The sequence below is a fragment of the Meriones unguiculatus genome, chromosome 7, assembly GCF_030254825.1.
Source record: "Meriones unguiculatus strain TT.TT164.6M chromosome 7, Bangor_MerUng_6.1, whole genome shotgun sequence".
Taxonomy (NCBI): Eukaryota; Metazoa; Chordata; class Mammalia; order Rodentia; family Muridae; genus Meriones; species Meriones unguiculatus.
In genome coordinates, this window is record NC_083355.1 from 48,033,644 (window position 1) to 48,053,323 (window position 19,680).

A 19,680-nucleotide genomic window follows, 5' to 3' on the forward strand; every position below is an offset into this window, starting at 1 on the left:
AAAAACAAGAGTAGGAGCTTATGTGGTTAATAATAAAGTTATTTCTAAGCAATATCATGAGACCTTGCCTCAAATTGTGAAATGTTTAGTAGTGCTAAAAGTTTTGAAAAAATTTCCAGGTCCTTTAAATATTGTTTCTGATTCTAGTTATGTGGTAAATGCAACCAAAATCTTAGAGGCTGCTGGATTAATTAAAGCGTCTAGCAAGCTTGCAAAAATTTTTCAAAGGATTCAGTTTGCCTTAATTACCAGAAGATCCCCTGTTTTTATTACACATATCAGGGCTCATTCCGGTCTACCGGGGCCCATGTCCCATGGAAACGACCTGGGAGATCGAGCCACAAAGATGATTGCATTTGCCCTCCTTTCAAATTTAAAATTGGCTAAAAAATTTCATAAAAGGTTTCATGTTACAGCTGAGACATTGTGTCATTGATTTAACATTACTAGAAAAGAAGCTAGAGATATTGTTACCCAATGTCAAAATTGTTGTCAGTTCTTACCTATGCCTCATGTTGGGATTAATCCCAGATAAATCTGTCCACTACAAGTGTGGCAGATGGATGTTACCCACATTTCATTTTTTGGTAAACTTCAATATTTACATGTTTCTGTTGATACTTGCTCTGGAGTTATGTTTGCTTCTCCCCTGACTGGAGAAAAGGCAGCCCATGTTATTCAACATTGCCTAGAGGCATGGAGTGCCTGGAAAAAGCCCAAAATTCTAAAAACTGACAATGGGCCAGCCTATACTTCTCAAAAATTTAGACAGTTTTGTCATCAAATGGAAATAACCCATCTAACCAGTCTCCCATATAACCCTCAAAGTCAGGGTATTATTGAATGTGCTCACTGCACCCTAAAATCCTACTTAATAAAACAAAAGGGAGGAGTCCAGGAGGCTCTGCCCTCAGTGCCACAAGTGACCATTTCCTTGGCACTCTTCACACTCAATTTTTTAAATTTGGACAGTCAAGGCCATTCGGCGGCTGATCGCCACTGCTTAGGGCCTAATAGGCCCAAGGAAATGATCAAATGGAAGGATGTCTTAACTGGTCAGTGGAAAGGCCCGGATCCTATTTTAATAAGATCCAGGGGAGCTGTCTGTGTTTTCCCACAGGAAGAAAACAATCCATTCTGGGTACTGGAGCGCCTTACGCGAAAGCTCGTGACAGCTGAAGATGATCTTTCAACAGATACACCTGCTACTGCTTAAAGAGTCAAGGGCGGCGAGGATGACCACTAATTCTACTCGAGTGGATTCATTGCCCACAGATTGGCTTTACCCTGGGTTTCTTCTGCCTTTTCTTACTTTAAGATTGGGTGGGGGTTGGAATGTTTGGTGCAGCGCTATGTCGTGGCTTAGTGTTTTTACTCTGGTTGTTCTGCAAACTCAATACCCAAAACAAACGTGACTAGGTTGCAATCGCGCAAGTACTAGCAGCCTTGGAACAAGGATCATCTCCCAAAAATTTGGTTATCCATGTTAAAAAATTAAAACAGACTGTGACACTCAGTCGATGCACCTCAGGGGTTTTACCCATTGCACTGAGTCGATGAGTGATCCAAGTCACAATGTTGCCTTTGCCTAAGCGGCTATAATACCTAGATAGGAGGATGACAGCCCTTGCACTTCCTGGAATTTTATTCCATTGCACGGGAATGGGTGTCACCTCCTTCTTTAATCTTCTCCCTTAGCCCCTGCACCCAGAGGACCTGTCTCCATTGCACCTGGTGGGGTAAGGGAGTAATCTAAAGCTCTTGATTGCTTACTCCCCAAAGAAGGAGTTCGCTTGATCGAGCTTAGGGCCCTCTTGTACTGTGCTTATATAGGCTTTAAGGCAGTTTTCATTTATTAAAACAAAAGGGGATATGGAGAGCTGAGACTCAGACGCCACTAGATGGCGCTGACATTCCACCCTCAAAACTGTAAACAGCCTCCAGTACACATGCGCGAATTGTGTAAGCATGCTAAGCATGCTGGGCCCGAGTCATCAGGTGGGGTAAAGAGTGAGCAGCCAATCAGGGTATTGACACGTCACTCAGGTGCGACCCGGGCTTATATAAACAGCGCCACATCGGGGCTCTCTCTCTCCTCTCTCCTCTCTTCCTCCCCCTCTCCCCGCCCGGGCCGGGCGGCCCGCGGGATGCCACGGCATCTCTTGGCCAATGCCCGCGGCCCTCTCCTCTCCTCTTTTCATCGCGTGACTGTAATAAAGATTTTGTTGTGGGAGGATCCTTGAGTCCGCGTGCGTTTCTGCCGGCGAGACAATCACGCGGCTCCCAACATTGAACCATTCTTGCATGCCAAGGATGAAGCATACTTGGTCCTGGTGGGTAATACCTTTTTAAAAAATTCAAATTAATTAATTAATTAATTAATTACAATGTTTTTTAAATGTTTAAAAATTTATATTAATTAATTGATTAATTAATTACAATGTATTTACTTTTCATCTGCACTGTAGCCCCCTCCCTTGTTTCTTCCCAGTTGCACTCAAACTCCTCTTCCTCCACTATACCTTCTCCCACTATACCTTTCCCTAGTCCCCCAATAGGGGAGGACTTCCTTTTCTATCTGATACTAGCCTATCAGATCTCATCAATTTTGGCTGCATCATCTTCCTCTGTGGCTGGCAAGGCTGCACTCCCGAGGGGGAGGTGATCAAAGAGCCAGCTACTGAGTTTCTGTCAAAGACACCCCCTGAACCCCTTACTAGGAAACCCATTTTGAAAATGACCAGTCTGTGGGCTTCCTCTGAGCAGGGGGTTTAGGTTCTCTCCACGTACAGTCTTTGGTTGGAGTATTTGTCCCTGAAACCCTTCCCTTCCCCAGCGCTCAGTCTTTTTGGCTCTCTTGTTCTCTGTGGAGTTCCTGTTCTATCTATCTATCTATCTATCTATCTATCTATCTATCTATCTATCTATCTCCTTCTTCTTCTTCTATCAAGTTTCTGGCACTCTGCCCAAAGTTTGGCTATGATGCTATCTATAACGTGTTCTCGGATTTGGTTTATGAGTTTTTTATTGAGTATTTTTGTGTCAATGTTCTTAAGTGAGATTGGTCTGTAGTTCTCTGTCTTAGTTGGGTCTTTGTGTGGTTTAGGTATCAAGATGACTTTTAAAAAAAGGAAAAAAGAAGATAATTTTAAAAAAAGGAAAAAAGAAGATAATTTAAGAACCTTAAATGACTTTCAAATTGGAGGAAAACATGGAGTTAGTCAATTTACATGGAGCACGTCTCGCTCCTGGGGGCAATGGTCTCCTGAACCTACTCAGACCTCGGACACCACCACTGCTAGTTCTAGAACTGATGCAGGATGTTCCAATGAGGGGTTAAGGCTTCTCCTAATATTTCCTATAAGCCCACACCTGTTTGTTTATATCCCCCATTTTTATTCATTATTAGCCAGATAGAGCCAAGTAATTGTGGTAATGATACTTGCTTTTTTGCCCAATGCCGGAATGCTAGTGAATTTAGGTATGCCCTGGTTACTCGCATGCCTCGCTGGGTGCCTGTGCCCGTTGATGTCCCTCACGCTATGACTCTCTTCAGACAGAAAAGGGATCTTGGAATTACAGCTGCCATTGTTACTGCCATCTCATTGGCGGCTGTTGGAGCTACCACCGCGGCATTAGCCATGAGTCATACTATGCAGACTGCTCAGACCCTATATAATCTTTTAGCCAATGTAGCTCATGCTTTAGATGTACAAAAAGGAATTAATGCTCAACTAAAAGGAGGCTTGATGGTGTTCAATCAGAGGATTGACCTCTTGCAGGAGCAAATTGATACCCTATGGCAAATCGCTCAACTTGGCTGTCAATGGAAGTATGCTGGACTTGGTGTCCCTAGCATACAATATGAGAATTTTTCCCGTGCTACAAATCTGTCTAAACAATTGTCTAGCTATATTTTAGGTAATTGGACTGAAGAATTCGATACTATGATGGAGCAGCTGAGAGTGGCCATTGTTACAGCAAATTCTACCAGAGTGGACGCAGTACTAGCCACAGGATTATCAACATGGATTGCTGCAGCCATGAATCATCTGAAGGAATGGGCGGGCATGGGAGCGTTAGCAAGCCTTCTGGTGTTGGTCTCCTTGGTTTGCCTGTGGTGTATATGCAAGATTAGAGTCTCACAACAGTGTAACACAGCCATGATCATTCAGGCCTTTACAGCCATTGAAGCAGGACAGTCTCCCTAAGCATGGTTGGCTACCATAAAAAGCTAAAATGTTACGCTCAGGATGTGAGGCTAAGCACTGCTCTCATGGCCAGCCCCTTTCGACCCAGAGAAGAGCATGTCTGATTGCGTGCGGGTTGATGCCCCAGGTCCCACCTCTGAGAAAAAGGTATCCGTCGGGTCTGATGCTCTTTGGGTGGATGACACCTACATGAACATTGGTACAAAGTCCCAGTTTATTTCTAATATCAGAGATCAGACCTCTACTCTTGCCTGATGCGTCTAAAACAAAAAGGGGGAACTGTAGAGAGCTGCGTAATGCCGCGCCTTAAAGTTGGAGCTGGTTTCCGCCTTCCACCTTCCCGATGGTGAGTGCTCTCTGTCACAAACAACTCCATATTTGGCTAAGGCTGAGGATCTGGCTTGCTTCCATGTATGTGGACCTATCTGCATTGCCCACGTGGCACGCTGTGTTTGGCTACCCAGAGGCTATTTAACCTATGGGCTGGCTTTCCCCAGGGTCAGATGATTGTTCAAGGTTCCTGAATAAACTGCATTGAAAAAAAAAAGCTCTTGATTTCAATGATTCTTTGAATTGTTCTCTTTGTTTCTAATTTATTGATTTCATCTCTGAGTTTGATTATTTCCATCTGTCTGCTCCTCTTGGGTATTTCTGCTTGTTTTCCTTCTAGTGCTTTCAGTTATGCCATTGTTGGCAAAAGAGGCCACATGGAAACCCGGAAATAACCCAGTCTATTGACAAGCCTATTGGTTTTCTCCACAAATGGCTAAGTCCCTATTGCAGAAGATAACACCTACATTACATATTGGAAACAGGGAAGTAAGGCTAGTGCCCATCTAGAGACTTCACTCCTGCTCACTAGTGTTCATAGTACTTGAGGATAGTCTGAGTGCACCAGAAGAGAAGAGTAAAGGCCAGCCCAGCCAAAAACCCTTCTACCTATAATGGTGTCCTGTGGTGTAACAGTGTCACAAAAAATGTCTGTAACCAACCACTCCATGGTTCTATTTAAGGTCTACACCATGAGATGGAACCCATCTATGTCACTGCTCCAGTGGCTAAGAACCTGAGATTTGATTGCCCAAGGACATAGGAGAACACAAATTGTATTGTTCTGTTGAAAGAACAGAGCAAAAAATTGACTCATAACAGGGTTCTGGTAAACTAACACATCACTGTATGGTTAATCCATCATCATAGAAACTTCTTTGTACAATAAAAGGTAGCAAATACAGAGACTCATTACTGGACAATGTACATAGAGTAAGAGACCTTGGAACACTCTGTTCTAAATGGGATGCTTTCATCAAACCCCACGCCTCAGGGTTCAGAAAGCTTTGTGGAAGTGGAGGCCTAAAGGTGTTTAGAACCAGAGGTAATGGAAGCCATTTAAACTGTAGCCTTCTAGACACAACAGAACCAATGTACTTATGAACTCACAGAGACTGCGGCAGCATGTGCAGGGCTTGCCCAAATCTACACAAAATTGGGGCCCATGTCTGAGAGGGCAAATGGACAAGGTCCCCATTCTAAACTCAGAAGCTATCTCCAACTGAAAACTCCTTAGAAAACAAAGAATGAAATGTCTTCATCACAGTCTCACTTTGTATACATACCACACTTAAAGGCTGAGCCTCACCCTAGGAAAGGCTGGTTAACATAGAATATACCCATCAGGGTTCTGAAAGTATTTTATCTCATGATGTTTTGTCTGGGTATTTTTCTTCCTTATAGGCCTTTTGCTTACATGTTATGGATTCTGAATCGCTGTTTGAATAAATGGGTTTGTATATGTTTCTTGTGTTTTGTTTATTTTTGTTTTGCCCTATGCTGTATTTCTTGTTGTTTTAGTTCCCTGTTTCTTTTACAAATAAGAAAGAGAAAGAAAGGGTGTGGATTTGTGTCTTAGAGGAGGGAGAAATATATGAGAGAAATTTTTGATGTGCAAAAAGTGATAAGAATATATTTTATGAAAAAATGTACTTTCAATATAAAAAATAGCAAAAAAACATTTGAGCAACAGGCAAAATAAATATAAAAATGAATAATTTTTATTTTGCATTTTGTTGGATTGAATACTTTTGAAGTATGTCCTTATGATTGAAGACAAGTTGTGGAGTTTCATATGTTAACTTATTTTGGATAAAGAATAATATTTTTTTGTAGTACATTGCAGTCCTTAAAACTCAGGTGTCATTGGAAAATAGAAAACTGTAGTCAGAATATACTGTTTAAAATTATTTTCAATAAAAACCTCAATTTGTTTTAATGCACAAACACATGTAGGTATGACATAATTATCTAAGGTATTTTAACCTAAACTAGTTCACACATTGACATATGAAATATAGCATATAAGGATATGATTAAATTTAATATAAAAGGCAAATATCTCATATTGATTGGAAATTATAACTATATAACCACATAGAACATTTTGCGACCTGTACTGTAAAGAAGATAGATAATTTTTAAGTTAACGTATTAAATTCTGTCACTGAGTTCATGCCAAAGAAAGCCCTTGCTCCCCTTGTTAGGGAATCTACTTGGAGACTGAGTCTATGGGGGTACAGCCTTGCCAGGCCACAGAGGAAGACAATGAAGCCAGTCCTGATGAAACCTGATAGGCTAGGGACAGATGGAAGGGAAGGAGGACCTCCCCTATCAGTGGACTAGGGAAGGGCATAGGGGGAGAAGAGGGAGGGAGGGTGGAATTGGGAGGAGACAAGGGAACAGGACACAGCTGGGATACAAATTGAATAAATTGTAATAAATATTAATAATATTATTTAAAAGCATACAGTTTTATACAATTTATTTTTAGCCCTTATTTCTACAATTGCTGTTAAATACACATGTTCCTAAATACATAAACAACTCCTGCTCAAGCTACTATCGTTATGTGCATATACATGATTTCAATGCTGGTAACCTATTAGCTGTTACAGTATTTGGAATATAATAAAGCTGAAATAATGTTAAAAGTGTTAAATTCTTTTCAATTCATAAGTTAACTACAATGTTACATGTACTGTTGACTCATGTGATGGACACAAGCAGGTGGTAGAAGTTTTCTAAATTATAGAAACAAACATACATGAAAAAACAGCAAAAACACATGTTAAATGAGTGGAAAAGAGAAGACTCCATAAAACCTGAAATAGATGGCCTATTCAGGGTCAGAAATGACAAAAGCTGAATAAAATATAAACTAAAATGTTTATAAAAACTAAAATATAAACTAAAAATGTTTTAAATTACTATAATAATAATAAAAATAAACTAATTCTAGAAAAAACAGATGTCAAAAGAAAAATAAATCATAAACTCTATAGTATTGATGTGTAATATAGGCGGCATATGAAACGGCTTATGAAAATAGGGTGATTGCATACATATGAGAAGATTTTCAGTAAAGGAAATGCTAATCCTGTGTCTGACAAAGTTCGTCATTCAAGAAAGCATGAATTTACTGTTAATTGTTTGCCATCTTGTCACCTTTTTACAGGGTGAAAATGGAGGCTTGTTCAGGTGATAAACGCCTGCCACCTTAGCAGAGGGGTGGGAGGTCAGCTCCCAGACCAACATGAGGATCCTGGCAGGAAGTCACATAACGGACAGCCTAGTGTGGGGTGACAGAGATAGCTGCCTCCCCAGAATCCCTGACCAGCCAGCCCAGACAATCAGTGACCACCAGATGCAAAGCAACAACCTAACAAACTAATGTGGAGAACAATCCATATGGACACCTGACATCAGTTACTGGTCTTTTTCTCCACGTGCTCTCAAGCACACATGCATCCAAACAAACACAAATACATACATAGGACATGGACACTTACAAAGAACACATACACATATGCACGTGAAATAAACATAATAACATGAGTGCTGAGTAATTAAAGAACTTGCTTTAAAGCAATTTTACATTCATAAGTTTATAGTATAAATAAAAATTAACTTCAGTATTGTAACTAATTAAGAATTATAAAACTGAGAGTACTGTGTACAGATTGTGAACTTGATAGATTTATAGTATACATGAGCAAAGCAACATAATCCAGAAATGCTGATCGTCCCCAACAACTCAGAAGACATACTTCTCACAGTTGGATATGAAAAAGAGATGATCAAACAGTACACTCTCAAGGGAATGAATAATGCTACAAGTGAGTATAGAGAAAAAATTATTTTAATGTAAACTATACTGACTAACACTCAATTATTGACTGAGAAGAATATGATCCTGAGTATCAGTAACTTTTAGTGTTTCTCTTTTTTCTGGTTATTAAACATTTTAAAAATTGTCACCAACATGTTATGATTAGAGGAAAATATACATTTCCTATAACTTAATGCTACTTCAAACATTTCTGTAAAATTCAAATTTGGAAACAGTTGAATGTATTCTTTTTAAGGTAATTATGTATTTTTTTTGTAATTATGTATTTGTGCATTAAATTATCTGAAAGTAATTTATAAAACACCCATAAATATTCTTCAAGGAATGACATTAAGTATTTAAAGTATGTCAGGAATAGAATTTATTAATTGTAATAAACAACATATTTATTAGTTCCTTAAGTCTATTACTTCCATCATCTTATCACATGTATGTTGAATTATTATTCCTCTTGTACAGCTGAGAAAACTGAATACTAAATTTAGTTTCTTGTCAAGAATTATTTAACTAATAGCAGACTGCAAATTATATAGTGAGCGATTTCTAAAACTATAGTCATTGCCCAAATTATCTTTCTGTTATATTTATCTAGATGTTTATTCAGTATGAAATTTTCTCTGATATAGTTCTAAGAATTTTAAACAAGTTTTCTTCTGTTGCAAATTAGTATTCCTTAAAATAGAAGACGTGTTTAATATATGTTCAATGAAATTCATCCAGGAAAACTGACATCTAAAACTGCATTTCTGCAAATTCCCAACTGATGTTTGTATGAGAAAAAACCCAGAAAGGAAATCTAATTGTAATTGTTTTTAGACCCTCATCAAGGGAACATGCAAATGGAAGCAATGTGACTGACTGATTAATGTAACTCTTATCTTAACTTCCTGGGTTCTTGTCTCTTTCTTTTTCATTAATCTAACAACAGCACTTTTCACTTCTTTGTTCCTGAGACTATAAATAAGTGGATTCAGCATGGGGATCACAATGGTGTAGAAGATAGAGGCTACTTGATCCTTTCCCAAAGAATAGGACTGACTTGGCTTTAAATAAGTAAAGATCAGAGTAGTGTAGAAGACAGTAACTCCAAGGAGATGAGAGGTGCAAGTAGAGAAAGCTTTTTGCTTCCCTGAAGTAGAATTTATCTTCAAAATAGTTGAAAGAATAGACACATAGGATGCAGATGTTGTGATGAGGGACCCCAAAATAGTGGAACCTGCAAAAATGAATATAATGATTTCAACTACCTTTGTGTCACTGCAGGACAGAGACAGAAGTGGAGATGTGTCACAATAAAAATGATGGATGACATTGGACTTGCAGAAATGTAGTGTAATCATGTCAAGCACAGTAACAGAGGAATCCACAATTCCAATCATGTAGGACCCAGTGAGGAGAGCAAGGCAGCATTGTGAAGACATAACAACTGGGTAATGTAAAGGGTTGCAGATAGCTACGTAGCGGTCATAGGCCATCGAGGAAAGTAGAAAACATTCAGTAGCTGCCAAGAGGATGAACATGTACAGTTGGGTAAAACAACCTGTGAAGGAAATGCTGTTGTCTGAAGTCAGGAGGTTCTTTAAGGTTTTAGGTGTGATGGTGGTGGAGTAGCTGAGGTCAAGGAATGACAGGTGGGTAAGGAAGAAATACATTGGAGTGTGAAGCTGGACATCTAGACGGATGATCAGTATCATGCCTGTGTTCCCCAGCACAGTGACCAGGTATATCAGGAGAAACAGCACAGAGAGGACCAGCTGGATCTCCCTGGAGTCTGTCAGCCCCATGAGGATGAAGTCAGGCTCACTTGTGTGATTCCAGGCATTCATTGTGAAGTACTCTAAAGTGAAATTGAAGTGACACTTAGGTTGAATATGCCTCAATAACATATTTTATGCATGTTGCACTATTTTCATAATTAGTTTCTCTTGTCTCAAAGTAAATATTACTATTACAGTGTCATTAACAATGAATGTCAAAATAGAAGTATGACATTTGGTTATTATGTAATAAATATGTTAGAACCTTTTGCGCTTTCAATATAACTATATTACCCCGCCATTTTTAAAGATGAACAAAGTCCAGAGCATTAAATAACAATTGATGATTCAGTCAGATGCCTCCGGATTGTATGTATACGTAGTTTTATCAGAACATATTCATGATTCTGTTTTGCTCTTTATAATAAGCTTTTAAAACATAATCAAACTCTGTACAGTGAATGAAGGTAAAAGTCACTTTTTTATTTGTATTGATGCCTTATAATTTTGAAAAGTATGTTTCTATATAAAATAGTCTCAAGAATTTAAGGTAATTATTAAAATATGACATTTACCACATAAAAACTCTTGGTTTAAAATTATATGGTATTGTTAACAACATTAAATCATTTTATAGTTATAAAACACATATGTTTCAAGTTTCAGGAGAGCTCTTACATATCAAATGAAAAAAGTAAAGAACTCCCCTATCAGCAGACTAAGGGAGGGACCAGGGTGGAGAAGAGGAAGGGAGGAAGAGGTTAGGAGGGGACTAGGGAGGAGGCCAAAGCTGGGATACAAAGTGAATAAATTGTAATAAATAATAAGTTTTTTAAAAAATTAAATTAAAAAATTAAATATTTTTAAAAATTAATCAATTTCTTGAAATATGATTTATCTGTAATTATGAAAAAACCTCATTTTTACAGAATTCTTATTGGCTGCATTAAATAATATGGTTATTGATGAAGAAGAGATAATCTCCTACCCCAACAATTCAAAGTCAAAGTTCTTCTAAAATTACACTTTCAAAATATGTTCCTGACTTTTAGAATCTCATGCACTTTTTTTTTGTCAGAAATCCTGACAGTCCTTGTGAAAGTCTCAATATTATTATGTATAAACAAGTCTTAGAGTAAATGCATTGTCTCATGTTAACTGTTTAAGACTTAAATTTAGTATATTTACTGCGAGCCAAACTTTTGGAAAACAAAAATCACAGGTGTTTCAGTCATATGCTTAAAATTTTGACGACTTTGAATATTTTTCAAAATTAAAAGAGGCAATAGGTTTAAGGATCTGAATGCTTCTGAAGTACGGTTTCCCTTGAGATATCCAAATACTCGTGTATTCATTTTCTTTAAATGGGGAAGAAAGGTAAGTCAGCCAGAAGGTTTTGCTCAGCTCTTGTTGGAGTACTTGGTTTCACAATAGCTATGAGCCAAATGAGTGCCAGATCTTATAAGACTAAGTAGAACTAACTGTCTATGTCCTTCTCTACCTGTAATTCTAAGGAAACTTATGGAGGGTGCTGAGCATCATTTAAGTCATGGTCATCCTCAGGGGCCAATTTCTAAGCAATATTGCCTTGATGATGAGAAACACAGTTCAAGGAGTAATTGAGCCAGAGTTTTCCAAGCCCCACAGTGAATAGAATGACCGAGTCTTCCCTTCTGGTAGATGTATTTGCAATGCACAGTGGTCATATACAGTCACTTCTATTAGTTCAGAAGAGAGGATATGTTTACAGATAGAGTTTTGTATTCATAGTATTCTCAAGATTACACTTCTAAAGTTTTCAGTGAGATGTATTTTAACATCAGAAGGCTGATTCTATAAGAATAAGGTGCATTAATTAAAACAGTAAGGTACAATAAAATATCAGCACACCACACTTCTTCAACGTGCTTATGTTTTAATGTTATAGTGCTGATAAGCTCACTTTGTATGTAATCAGGTTATATTCTTCCTCAAATGAGAACGATTTAAACTATTTAAACTATAAATTTAAACTATGATTTAAATAAAGCTAATTCTTTTTGAAGAACATTTTCCCAGAGTAAAGAATGAAAAAGAGACTAAGTCATTTTACACAGAGAGAATTGGAATAAAAGAGTCTTGCTATTTTTTCATCAATTTGTGGTGAAATTAGTTCCTTTACATATATAAGTGACTCCTTCAGAAGTGAATATGCATATCCCAGAATTTTAGGAGATTGCTTATTGTTATGGACAGAAACACTTATTTTATACATTTTACATCTTCAGTGGATTTTTGTGTGGCCAATGTTATTCCTTAAATGAATTTTAGCTATTACTGGCCAGACAGGGTAGTTTGTAGAAACCAGCAATGGACAAACAGGTGACTTTGATGATTTCAGACGATGAGCAGCTAAAGCTGGCTTTCTACGTGATCTTATCTTAGTGTACTCCCTAATTATCAGATCACCTTGACAACACTCTACTTAGACATTTTCATTTTATTTTCACATTTGTCAGTGTTGCTTACATGCAATCAAGGTCATGACAATAGGACCAATATCATCTCAATATGTGGTCATGGTAGAGGACAACATGTTTTCAGAGTTTATGCTGTTCCGCTTTACATTAAAGGACATTTACTAAGCCCTATGTCTACCACTTCATTCTTTCTGGGATTATTTTTACTGTTTAAATATATTTAGTTTTTATTTAATTCATCAGAGGATGAGCATTATTAGTTTTCCAACTAATTGCATTATTATGTATTTATAAACAGTGGTTTGAATAACATTATCATCTTAACATTCCCTCTTTCTATCTCTTGTGCCTTCTTGCCCCCACCCCTCCATTTCTGATGCTAGTTACCTTCCTCTTCTCCAAGGGTCTCCTTGTAAAATTGTGTGCTCTTTTCTCAATTCCACATATGTGGGGAAACATAATAACTGACTTTCTGAATCTGGCTTATTTCACTTGACACGGTGTTCTCCCTTGACATGCACTTTGTAACAATAATAGGCAAGAGGTCTTGGTCTAATTATATCTGTGAAATACTGAATTGTATATAGATGCCAGAATTTCTCTTTCCTCTCATCTTTGGTTGTTAAACAGCCTGATGCATGGCTTGACTGTAATGAGAGAGTTACAGCATAATTGTGCAGCTAAATCTGATAGACAGTGCTTGTGTTTTTTTCAAGAGTACTTTTGGGATGATGTTGTAATATGAATAATATGACAATTCTTTTATTATTGTTTTCCATTCTTACATATATTTTCATTTTACTTTTAAATGATTCTTTTGCAATTTTATTACACACACACACAAACGAAGTTTTATTTTATTATTCCTTAATATACTCTCTCTTGTCACTCTCAACAAAGGATTTGTTCTTAATAGCATGTCTTTTTCCTATTTTCATGCCTTTCTGGTCTGTTTTGCTGTGACCCACTACTTTTAATCAGGATTGCATTCATGAGCATGGCCACCCATTCTTATTTGCTTGAGCAAGGGCAGTTTACTGATGACTACTACTGAGGAATATGGTTTCCCCATCTCAAGCAACCATAAACTCCCTGTGGCTCCTTAGCAAGACGTGGGGTCTTATGTGCACTTTCCCACCTCCGTGATGAGATGTTGACAGCTCTAATCTTTTGTAGGTAGTCACCATTGGAGTGAATTTCTGAGGGCAATAGCCATGCCATGTTCTAATTTTTATAGCCCTCCTTCCCATTCTCTAGATCTTACATTGTGCATTCTCTTCCACAACAATCCCTGAACCTTGGAAGGGATATTACAGAAACCCAATTTAGGTCTGAGGATTCAAAACTCATATTCTCAGCACTTTACTTGATATGTGTCTCTGATTTAATAACTTCACACATAAAGCAAAAACCTTTGTGAGGAAGATTGAGAGTAGGAAAAATCTATTTGTATAAACACAATACTAGTACCTATAAATTTGTTTCTTGAACTCTTTTTACTGTGTTCTAAAAGTGCTGGCAAGTTGTATTTTCTTTTTTTATTTATTTTATTTTTTCTTATCAGTTACATTTTATTAACTCTGTATCCCAGCCGTATCCCGCTCCCTCATTCCCTCCCAGTCCCTCCCTCCCTTCCTCATCTCCACCGTGCCCCTTTCCAAGTCCACTGATAGGGGGGGACCTCCTCCCCATTCATCCGATCCTGTTTAAGGTGGAATCTCAGAATCCTTTTGATTTACATTTTCCTGATGACAAAGGAAGTTGAACATTTCTTTAAATGCTTCTCAGCCATTCCATATTACTCTGTTGAGAACTCTCTGTTTAGTTCTGTGCCCCATTTTTTAAATTGGGTTATTTTGTTTCTTGTTGTGTGATTTCTTGAGTTCTTTATATATTCTTGATATTAGCCCTTTGTCAGATAGAGGGTTGGTGAAGATCTTTCCCCAGTCTATAGGCTGTCGTTTTGGTCTGCCGACAGTGTCCTTTGCTTTACAGAAGCTTTTCACTTTCATGAGGTCTCATTTGTTGATTGTTGATCTTAGAGCCTGAGCTGTTTATGTTCTGTTCAGGAAGTTGTCTCCTGTGCCAGTGAGTTTGAGCCTCTTCACCACTTTTTCTTTTAACTGATTTAGTGTGTCTACTTTTATGTTGACGTCTTTGATCCACTTAGACTTGAACTTTATGCAGAGTGATAAATATGGATGTATTGCATTTTTCTACATTTAGACATCCAACTAGACCAGTACCATTTGTTGAAGATACAAAAATAATATTTAAAAAAACGACTAGAGACAATCTCAGAAAGTGGGATTTCCACAGGAGAAATGGTGCCAAAGGGCATTTAGAAATATCTTTATTATTTTAAAGATTATTTGACAATGAGACTTGCTATCTCCTGGCAGCACCCAGACTATCTCAAAGAAGATGATGATCATCAAAGAACCTCCACATGGAGATTGTTTCCAATGCAGCAAACAAGTACCTAGGTAAAGAAAATGCCCTCACTTTATACAGACAGAATTCTGCCTAAAATGGGCAAGCTTAAATGCAGGCCAAGTTGACTGGCAAACTCTGCCAAGACAGGGTAAGCAAGTCTTAAATAGTTCCTGCTGCACATATGTGTCTGTCAAATGTACTGGGCCAGAAGGCTGAAGACGATGCTCCAACATTAGAGAGAGTTTTAGGTGGCTATTCAGGCAGCAAACAGCAAACTGTCTCTGCCAATTTTTTTTAAGTTGCTAGCATACATTTTCTATTTACTCAAGTAGTTAATTCTATTCCTTCTCAAGTGTCTGATGGGGTTGAAGACCAGATATTCATAGTATTACAATTAGCTTAGTTGCTTAGAAAGTAAAACGATTTTTTAGGTCTAGATAGATGTTTTTAGGTTGATAAATACAAACTATAAAATAATTTAGGTACAAAACTATAAAATAATTTAGGTACAAAACCTTAAACCCACATAGATAAAGTGGATATTTTCTTCAAGATTGACAAATACATTTACCCTAGACATTTTATATGTAAATCTTAGCTCTCAGTTTTTATAATTGTTTCATAATCACTCCCACTTTTTTTTTTAATAAACTTTTATTTAGACAGAAAAGGGGAATTGTTGGAGGTTGGTCTAATGCTAATTACTGGCACTTAAGATCTGGTTACACCCATCTTTGTTTTATAAAACTGCCTAAGACATAAGACATATCTGATTGATTGATTGATTAAAGAACCTATACCTGGGCAGGGCAGAATGGGATAAGAGTGATTAAGTTTTCCAGCTTTGGAGGACAGCTAAAATCTCAGGACAGACAGACAGGAAGAGAGGAAGGAGAGGAACATCATTATAGTTTAGCCTGAAGAAAACACCACGTGGGTTGAGGAAGGACTCTAATGATGCTGTGAAAGACGCAAATGAAGAATACAAGTACCATGGGATTATGGATGAAATGTAGTCCCATTGAGTAGGATTAAGGTGGATGGCATTGGATGGGAGCTGGGAGATGAATGGGGAATGATTCAGAATATCTGGAAGGAATATCTGACTGGTCCATGGTAAATTACATCAATTATACAATCTAACAGGTGTCTATATTTCATTATTTGTGATAGCGGGTTAAATAATAATCTTAGGACTAATAATAAACATTATATAGCCCAACACTCATTTTATTTTTTTATTTACCACAATAGACCAACGTGGATTAAAGCTAGACTTGAACAACAACAGAAACACTAGAATTCCTACAAATTCATGGAAACTGGACTAAATGACCACTGGAACAGGGAGGAAATAAAGAAAGAAATTAAAGACTTTCTAGAATTCAATGAAAATGAAGGCACAGCCTCCCTACCAAAAAGAGCCCTGAGCCAGATGGTTTTAGCACAGAAATCTACCAGACTTTCAAAAAAAAAAAAAAAAACCAAAAAACTAGTAGCAATACCCCTCAAACTGTACCTCAAAATAGAAACAGAAGGCACACTCCCAAACTCATTTTATGAGACCAAAGTTATCCTGACACCTAAACCACAGAAAGACCCAACAAAGAATGAGAATTTCAGACCAATCTCCTCATGAACACTGGTACAAAAATACTCAATAAAATACTTGGAAACAGAATCGAGGAACATATTAAAAATATCCACAATGATTAAGTAGGCATCATTCCAGGAATGCAGGGATGGTACAACATACAAAAATCCATCAACATAATCCACTGTATAAACAAACTGAAAGAAAAATACCACATGATCATCTCATTGGATGCTGAAAAGGCCTGTGACAAAATCCAATACCAGTTCATGTTTACAGTCTTGGAGAGATCAGGGATTCAAGGCACATACCTAAACATGTAAAAAGCAACATACAGTAACCAAGTTCTGAAGCAGAACTGATTTTCAAGATGGTAGAGAGAATGGATGCATAAGACATTGATATGGTGAGAAGGGATGCCATTAGCGTTGAACCTGAGAAAATGATTATTACCATTTCAATGACATACATGTCACTGCAGGACAGGGCTAAAATTGCAGGTGTGTCACAGAAAAAAAATGATTGATGATAGGAGACCTGCAGAAATTCATCCTGCTTAGAAAAAGCATGTTGACAGAGGAATCTACAGCTCCCATCATGTAGGAACCAGTGAGGAGGGCATGGCATCATCTTGTGGACATGACAACTGGGTAGTGCAGAGGGTTGCAGATAGCTACATAGCGGTCATGGGCCATGGAGGAAAGAAGAAAACATTTGGCACCTCCAAACAGGACAAAAAATTACAGCTGAGTGAAGCAGCCCATGAAAGAAATGTTCTTGAATGAAGTCAGCAGGTTCTCTAAGGTTTTAGGTGTGATGACAGTTGAGTAACTGAGGTCAAGGAATGACAGGTGGGTAAGGAAGAAATACATTGGAGTGTGAAGCTGGGCATCTAGACGGATGATCAGTATCATGCCTGTGTTTCCCAGCACAGTGACCAGGTATATCAGAGAGGACCAGCTGGATCTCCCTGGAGTCTGTCAGCCCCATGAGGATGAAGTCAGGCTCACTTGTGTGATTCGAGGGGTTCATAGTGAATAGTTCCACACTGATGATAAATGAAAAATGATTTTAGTAAGAGTTGTGTTTGGATTAAGAATTACAAATATTTATAAAGTATATTTAGATTTGTATTTCCAAGAAATTAATAATTTATAAAATACTAAAAGATAAGTTGTCAGATATTGATGCAGATGTAATTTAGCATTTAGGAATATTTTGAAACCATCCAGGGTCACAAGGAATGAGAATTTACTCCAAATGAAGTGTCTGAACACAGTAGAATTTTCCTCTTAATCAAGATGCTGTGCTTGGAATAAAGCACCCTAAGACATTGGTTTGAGGCAGGTTGCATCTTATTTCTTCCCCATTGACAAGGGTTTAATGTCAAAGTCTTTTAAGACTTGTTAATGTGAAAAGAATTCTTGCCAAGGAAATGAAGGAAAGCAAGAAGGCTTGGTTACTTAAAATTTCTAGAATGTAGCAGACTTTGTGTACAAAAAGATTTCATAGTGTGTGTGTTGAGATGAATGTAGAACATTTGCATTATAGTCTTATACCTTACAAGGTAAGGAGAGATTTGCATTCTATGTCATGAACACATTTTATCTTAAAATATTTGATGAGAAATGCCAATATTAAATATTCATTTCAGGCATGATACCACAAAAGATGACAGTTCACTTTATCAATTCTGTTCCTGACCCTTTCAATTAAAGTTAGAATTTAAAGTTGGAATAAAATTGAAAATGTTGCGACATAAAACTGTCTACTTAGTGAATTTATAACTCATAGACACAGTTTGTTTATTTATTATTATTATTCCTTTTTCATGACTATGAGGGGAAGTTTTTAATTTTCACATTAAAAAGCTGAGAAGTATGAGGTTTTAAAAGAAAATCAATCCCAAAGGACTATTTCATTATGCAGACATTTAACAAAGGCCATGTTATTTCTTTGACAATGTGGTAAATTAAAAGTCTTTATTGTTGCTGTATGCTTATTAGTATTTTCTCTGAATGTGTGTTTGTGTGACACATGTTTGAAGTGTGTATGGAAGATAGAAGTGGGAGTCAGATCTCAGAGAATTATAGTTACAGTCAGGTGTGAGCTGCCTGGCAGATGTTCTGAATTGAACACAGATCTCCCAAAAGAGCAGCTGGTGCTCTGATTCACTAAACTATGCCTTTTCCTCCTAAATTAAAATCTTAATAAGCACTTGTATGGAGCTAAAGCTCAGAGTCTGAATTAAGCATTTTGGAGTACAAATATGACATATCTCAGAATTAGAAGAAAGTCCTTTTTCCAGTGTTTCCTTCCTGAATACATTTAATATTCATAACAGGTGATACTACAGGCATTGCAGTTACCTACGTATTTAATAAACAACTAGCAAGTGAAAGGAGCTAAGCATAGTTGTCTGAAGGAAGAACAGTTAAAGTATTCTGAGTCTACACAGATTTTCAGTCCCACAATTTACAGGATTTTAAACAAAATAAAGTCAGGTTGTATAATTAATCAACAATAATAGAGAGCATCTACAACATATTATTTAATTTCCCTTTAACCTAAAAATAATTTAGCATATTCTAAATAAATTTCAATCTTCAGTCACTCTGTTGTGACATGTGAGAATTCCAGACATTAAAATACTTGATCATTCTAAACCAAATTGAGAAAAAGCACTTAAACAGATTTACACTGAATGTAGACCCTGACTCTTTCAACACTTCATTTCTGTTTCTGCAAATACCAACACTGTTCATGTTACGACACAAACAAATTGGTCTAAAACCTTCTAAATAAATTTGAAGATACTTACTGTGAGGCAAGGGTTATGAGCATACTTCTTCCAGATGATAGTTATAAATGCTTTAACATTAAGTTTCCTAAAGCATGAAAGCTTTTAAAAGAATTGTACAGTTCTATAACATATGGTTTGTTTTTCTTGGAGTGATTATTTTTGTACTTTTGTGCATTCATTTTTTAATAACGATGAAGACAATCGACCATTAACTTTTGTTTGAGACTAGGTTAAATG

General features: G+C 37.2%; 1 protein-coding gene and 1 pseudogene across 1 annotated transcript; both read right to left on the minus strand.

Moving 5' to 3' along the window:
- Positions 1 to 9,206: 9,206 nt before the first annotated feature.
- On the minus strand, positions 9,207 to 10,220 carry LOC132646070 (olfactory receptor 8H1-like). Its single transcript, XM_060388320.1, has one exon. It carries the CDS (start codon positions 10,218 to 10,220, stop codon positions 9,207 to 9,209), a length of 1,014 nt encoding a protein of 337 aa, XP_060244303.1.
- A 1,750-nt stretch (positions 10,221 to 11,970) lies between these two features.
- On the minus strand, positions 11,971 to 17,672 carry LOC110543718 (olfactory receptor 8H1-like; annotated as a pseudogene).
- Positions 17,673 to 19,680: the final 2,008 nt, after the last annotated feature.

Bases quoted from the DNA above. Each gene is read 5' to 3' on its own strand.
- LOC132646070 (XM_060388320.1), bottom strand. From the start codon at position 10,220: ATGAATGCCTGGAATCACACAAGTGAGCCTGACTTCATCCTCATGGGG.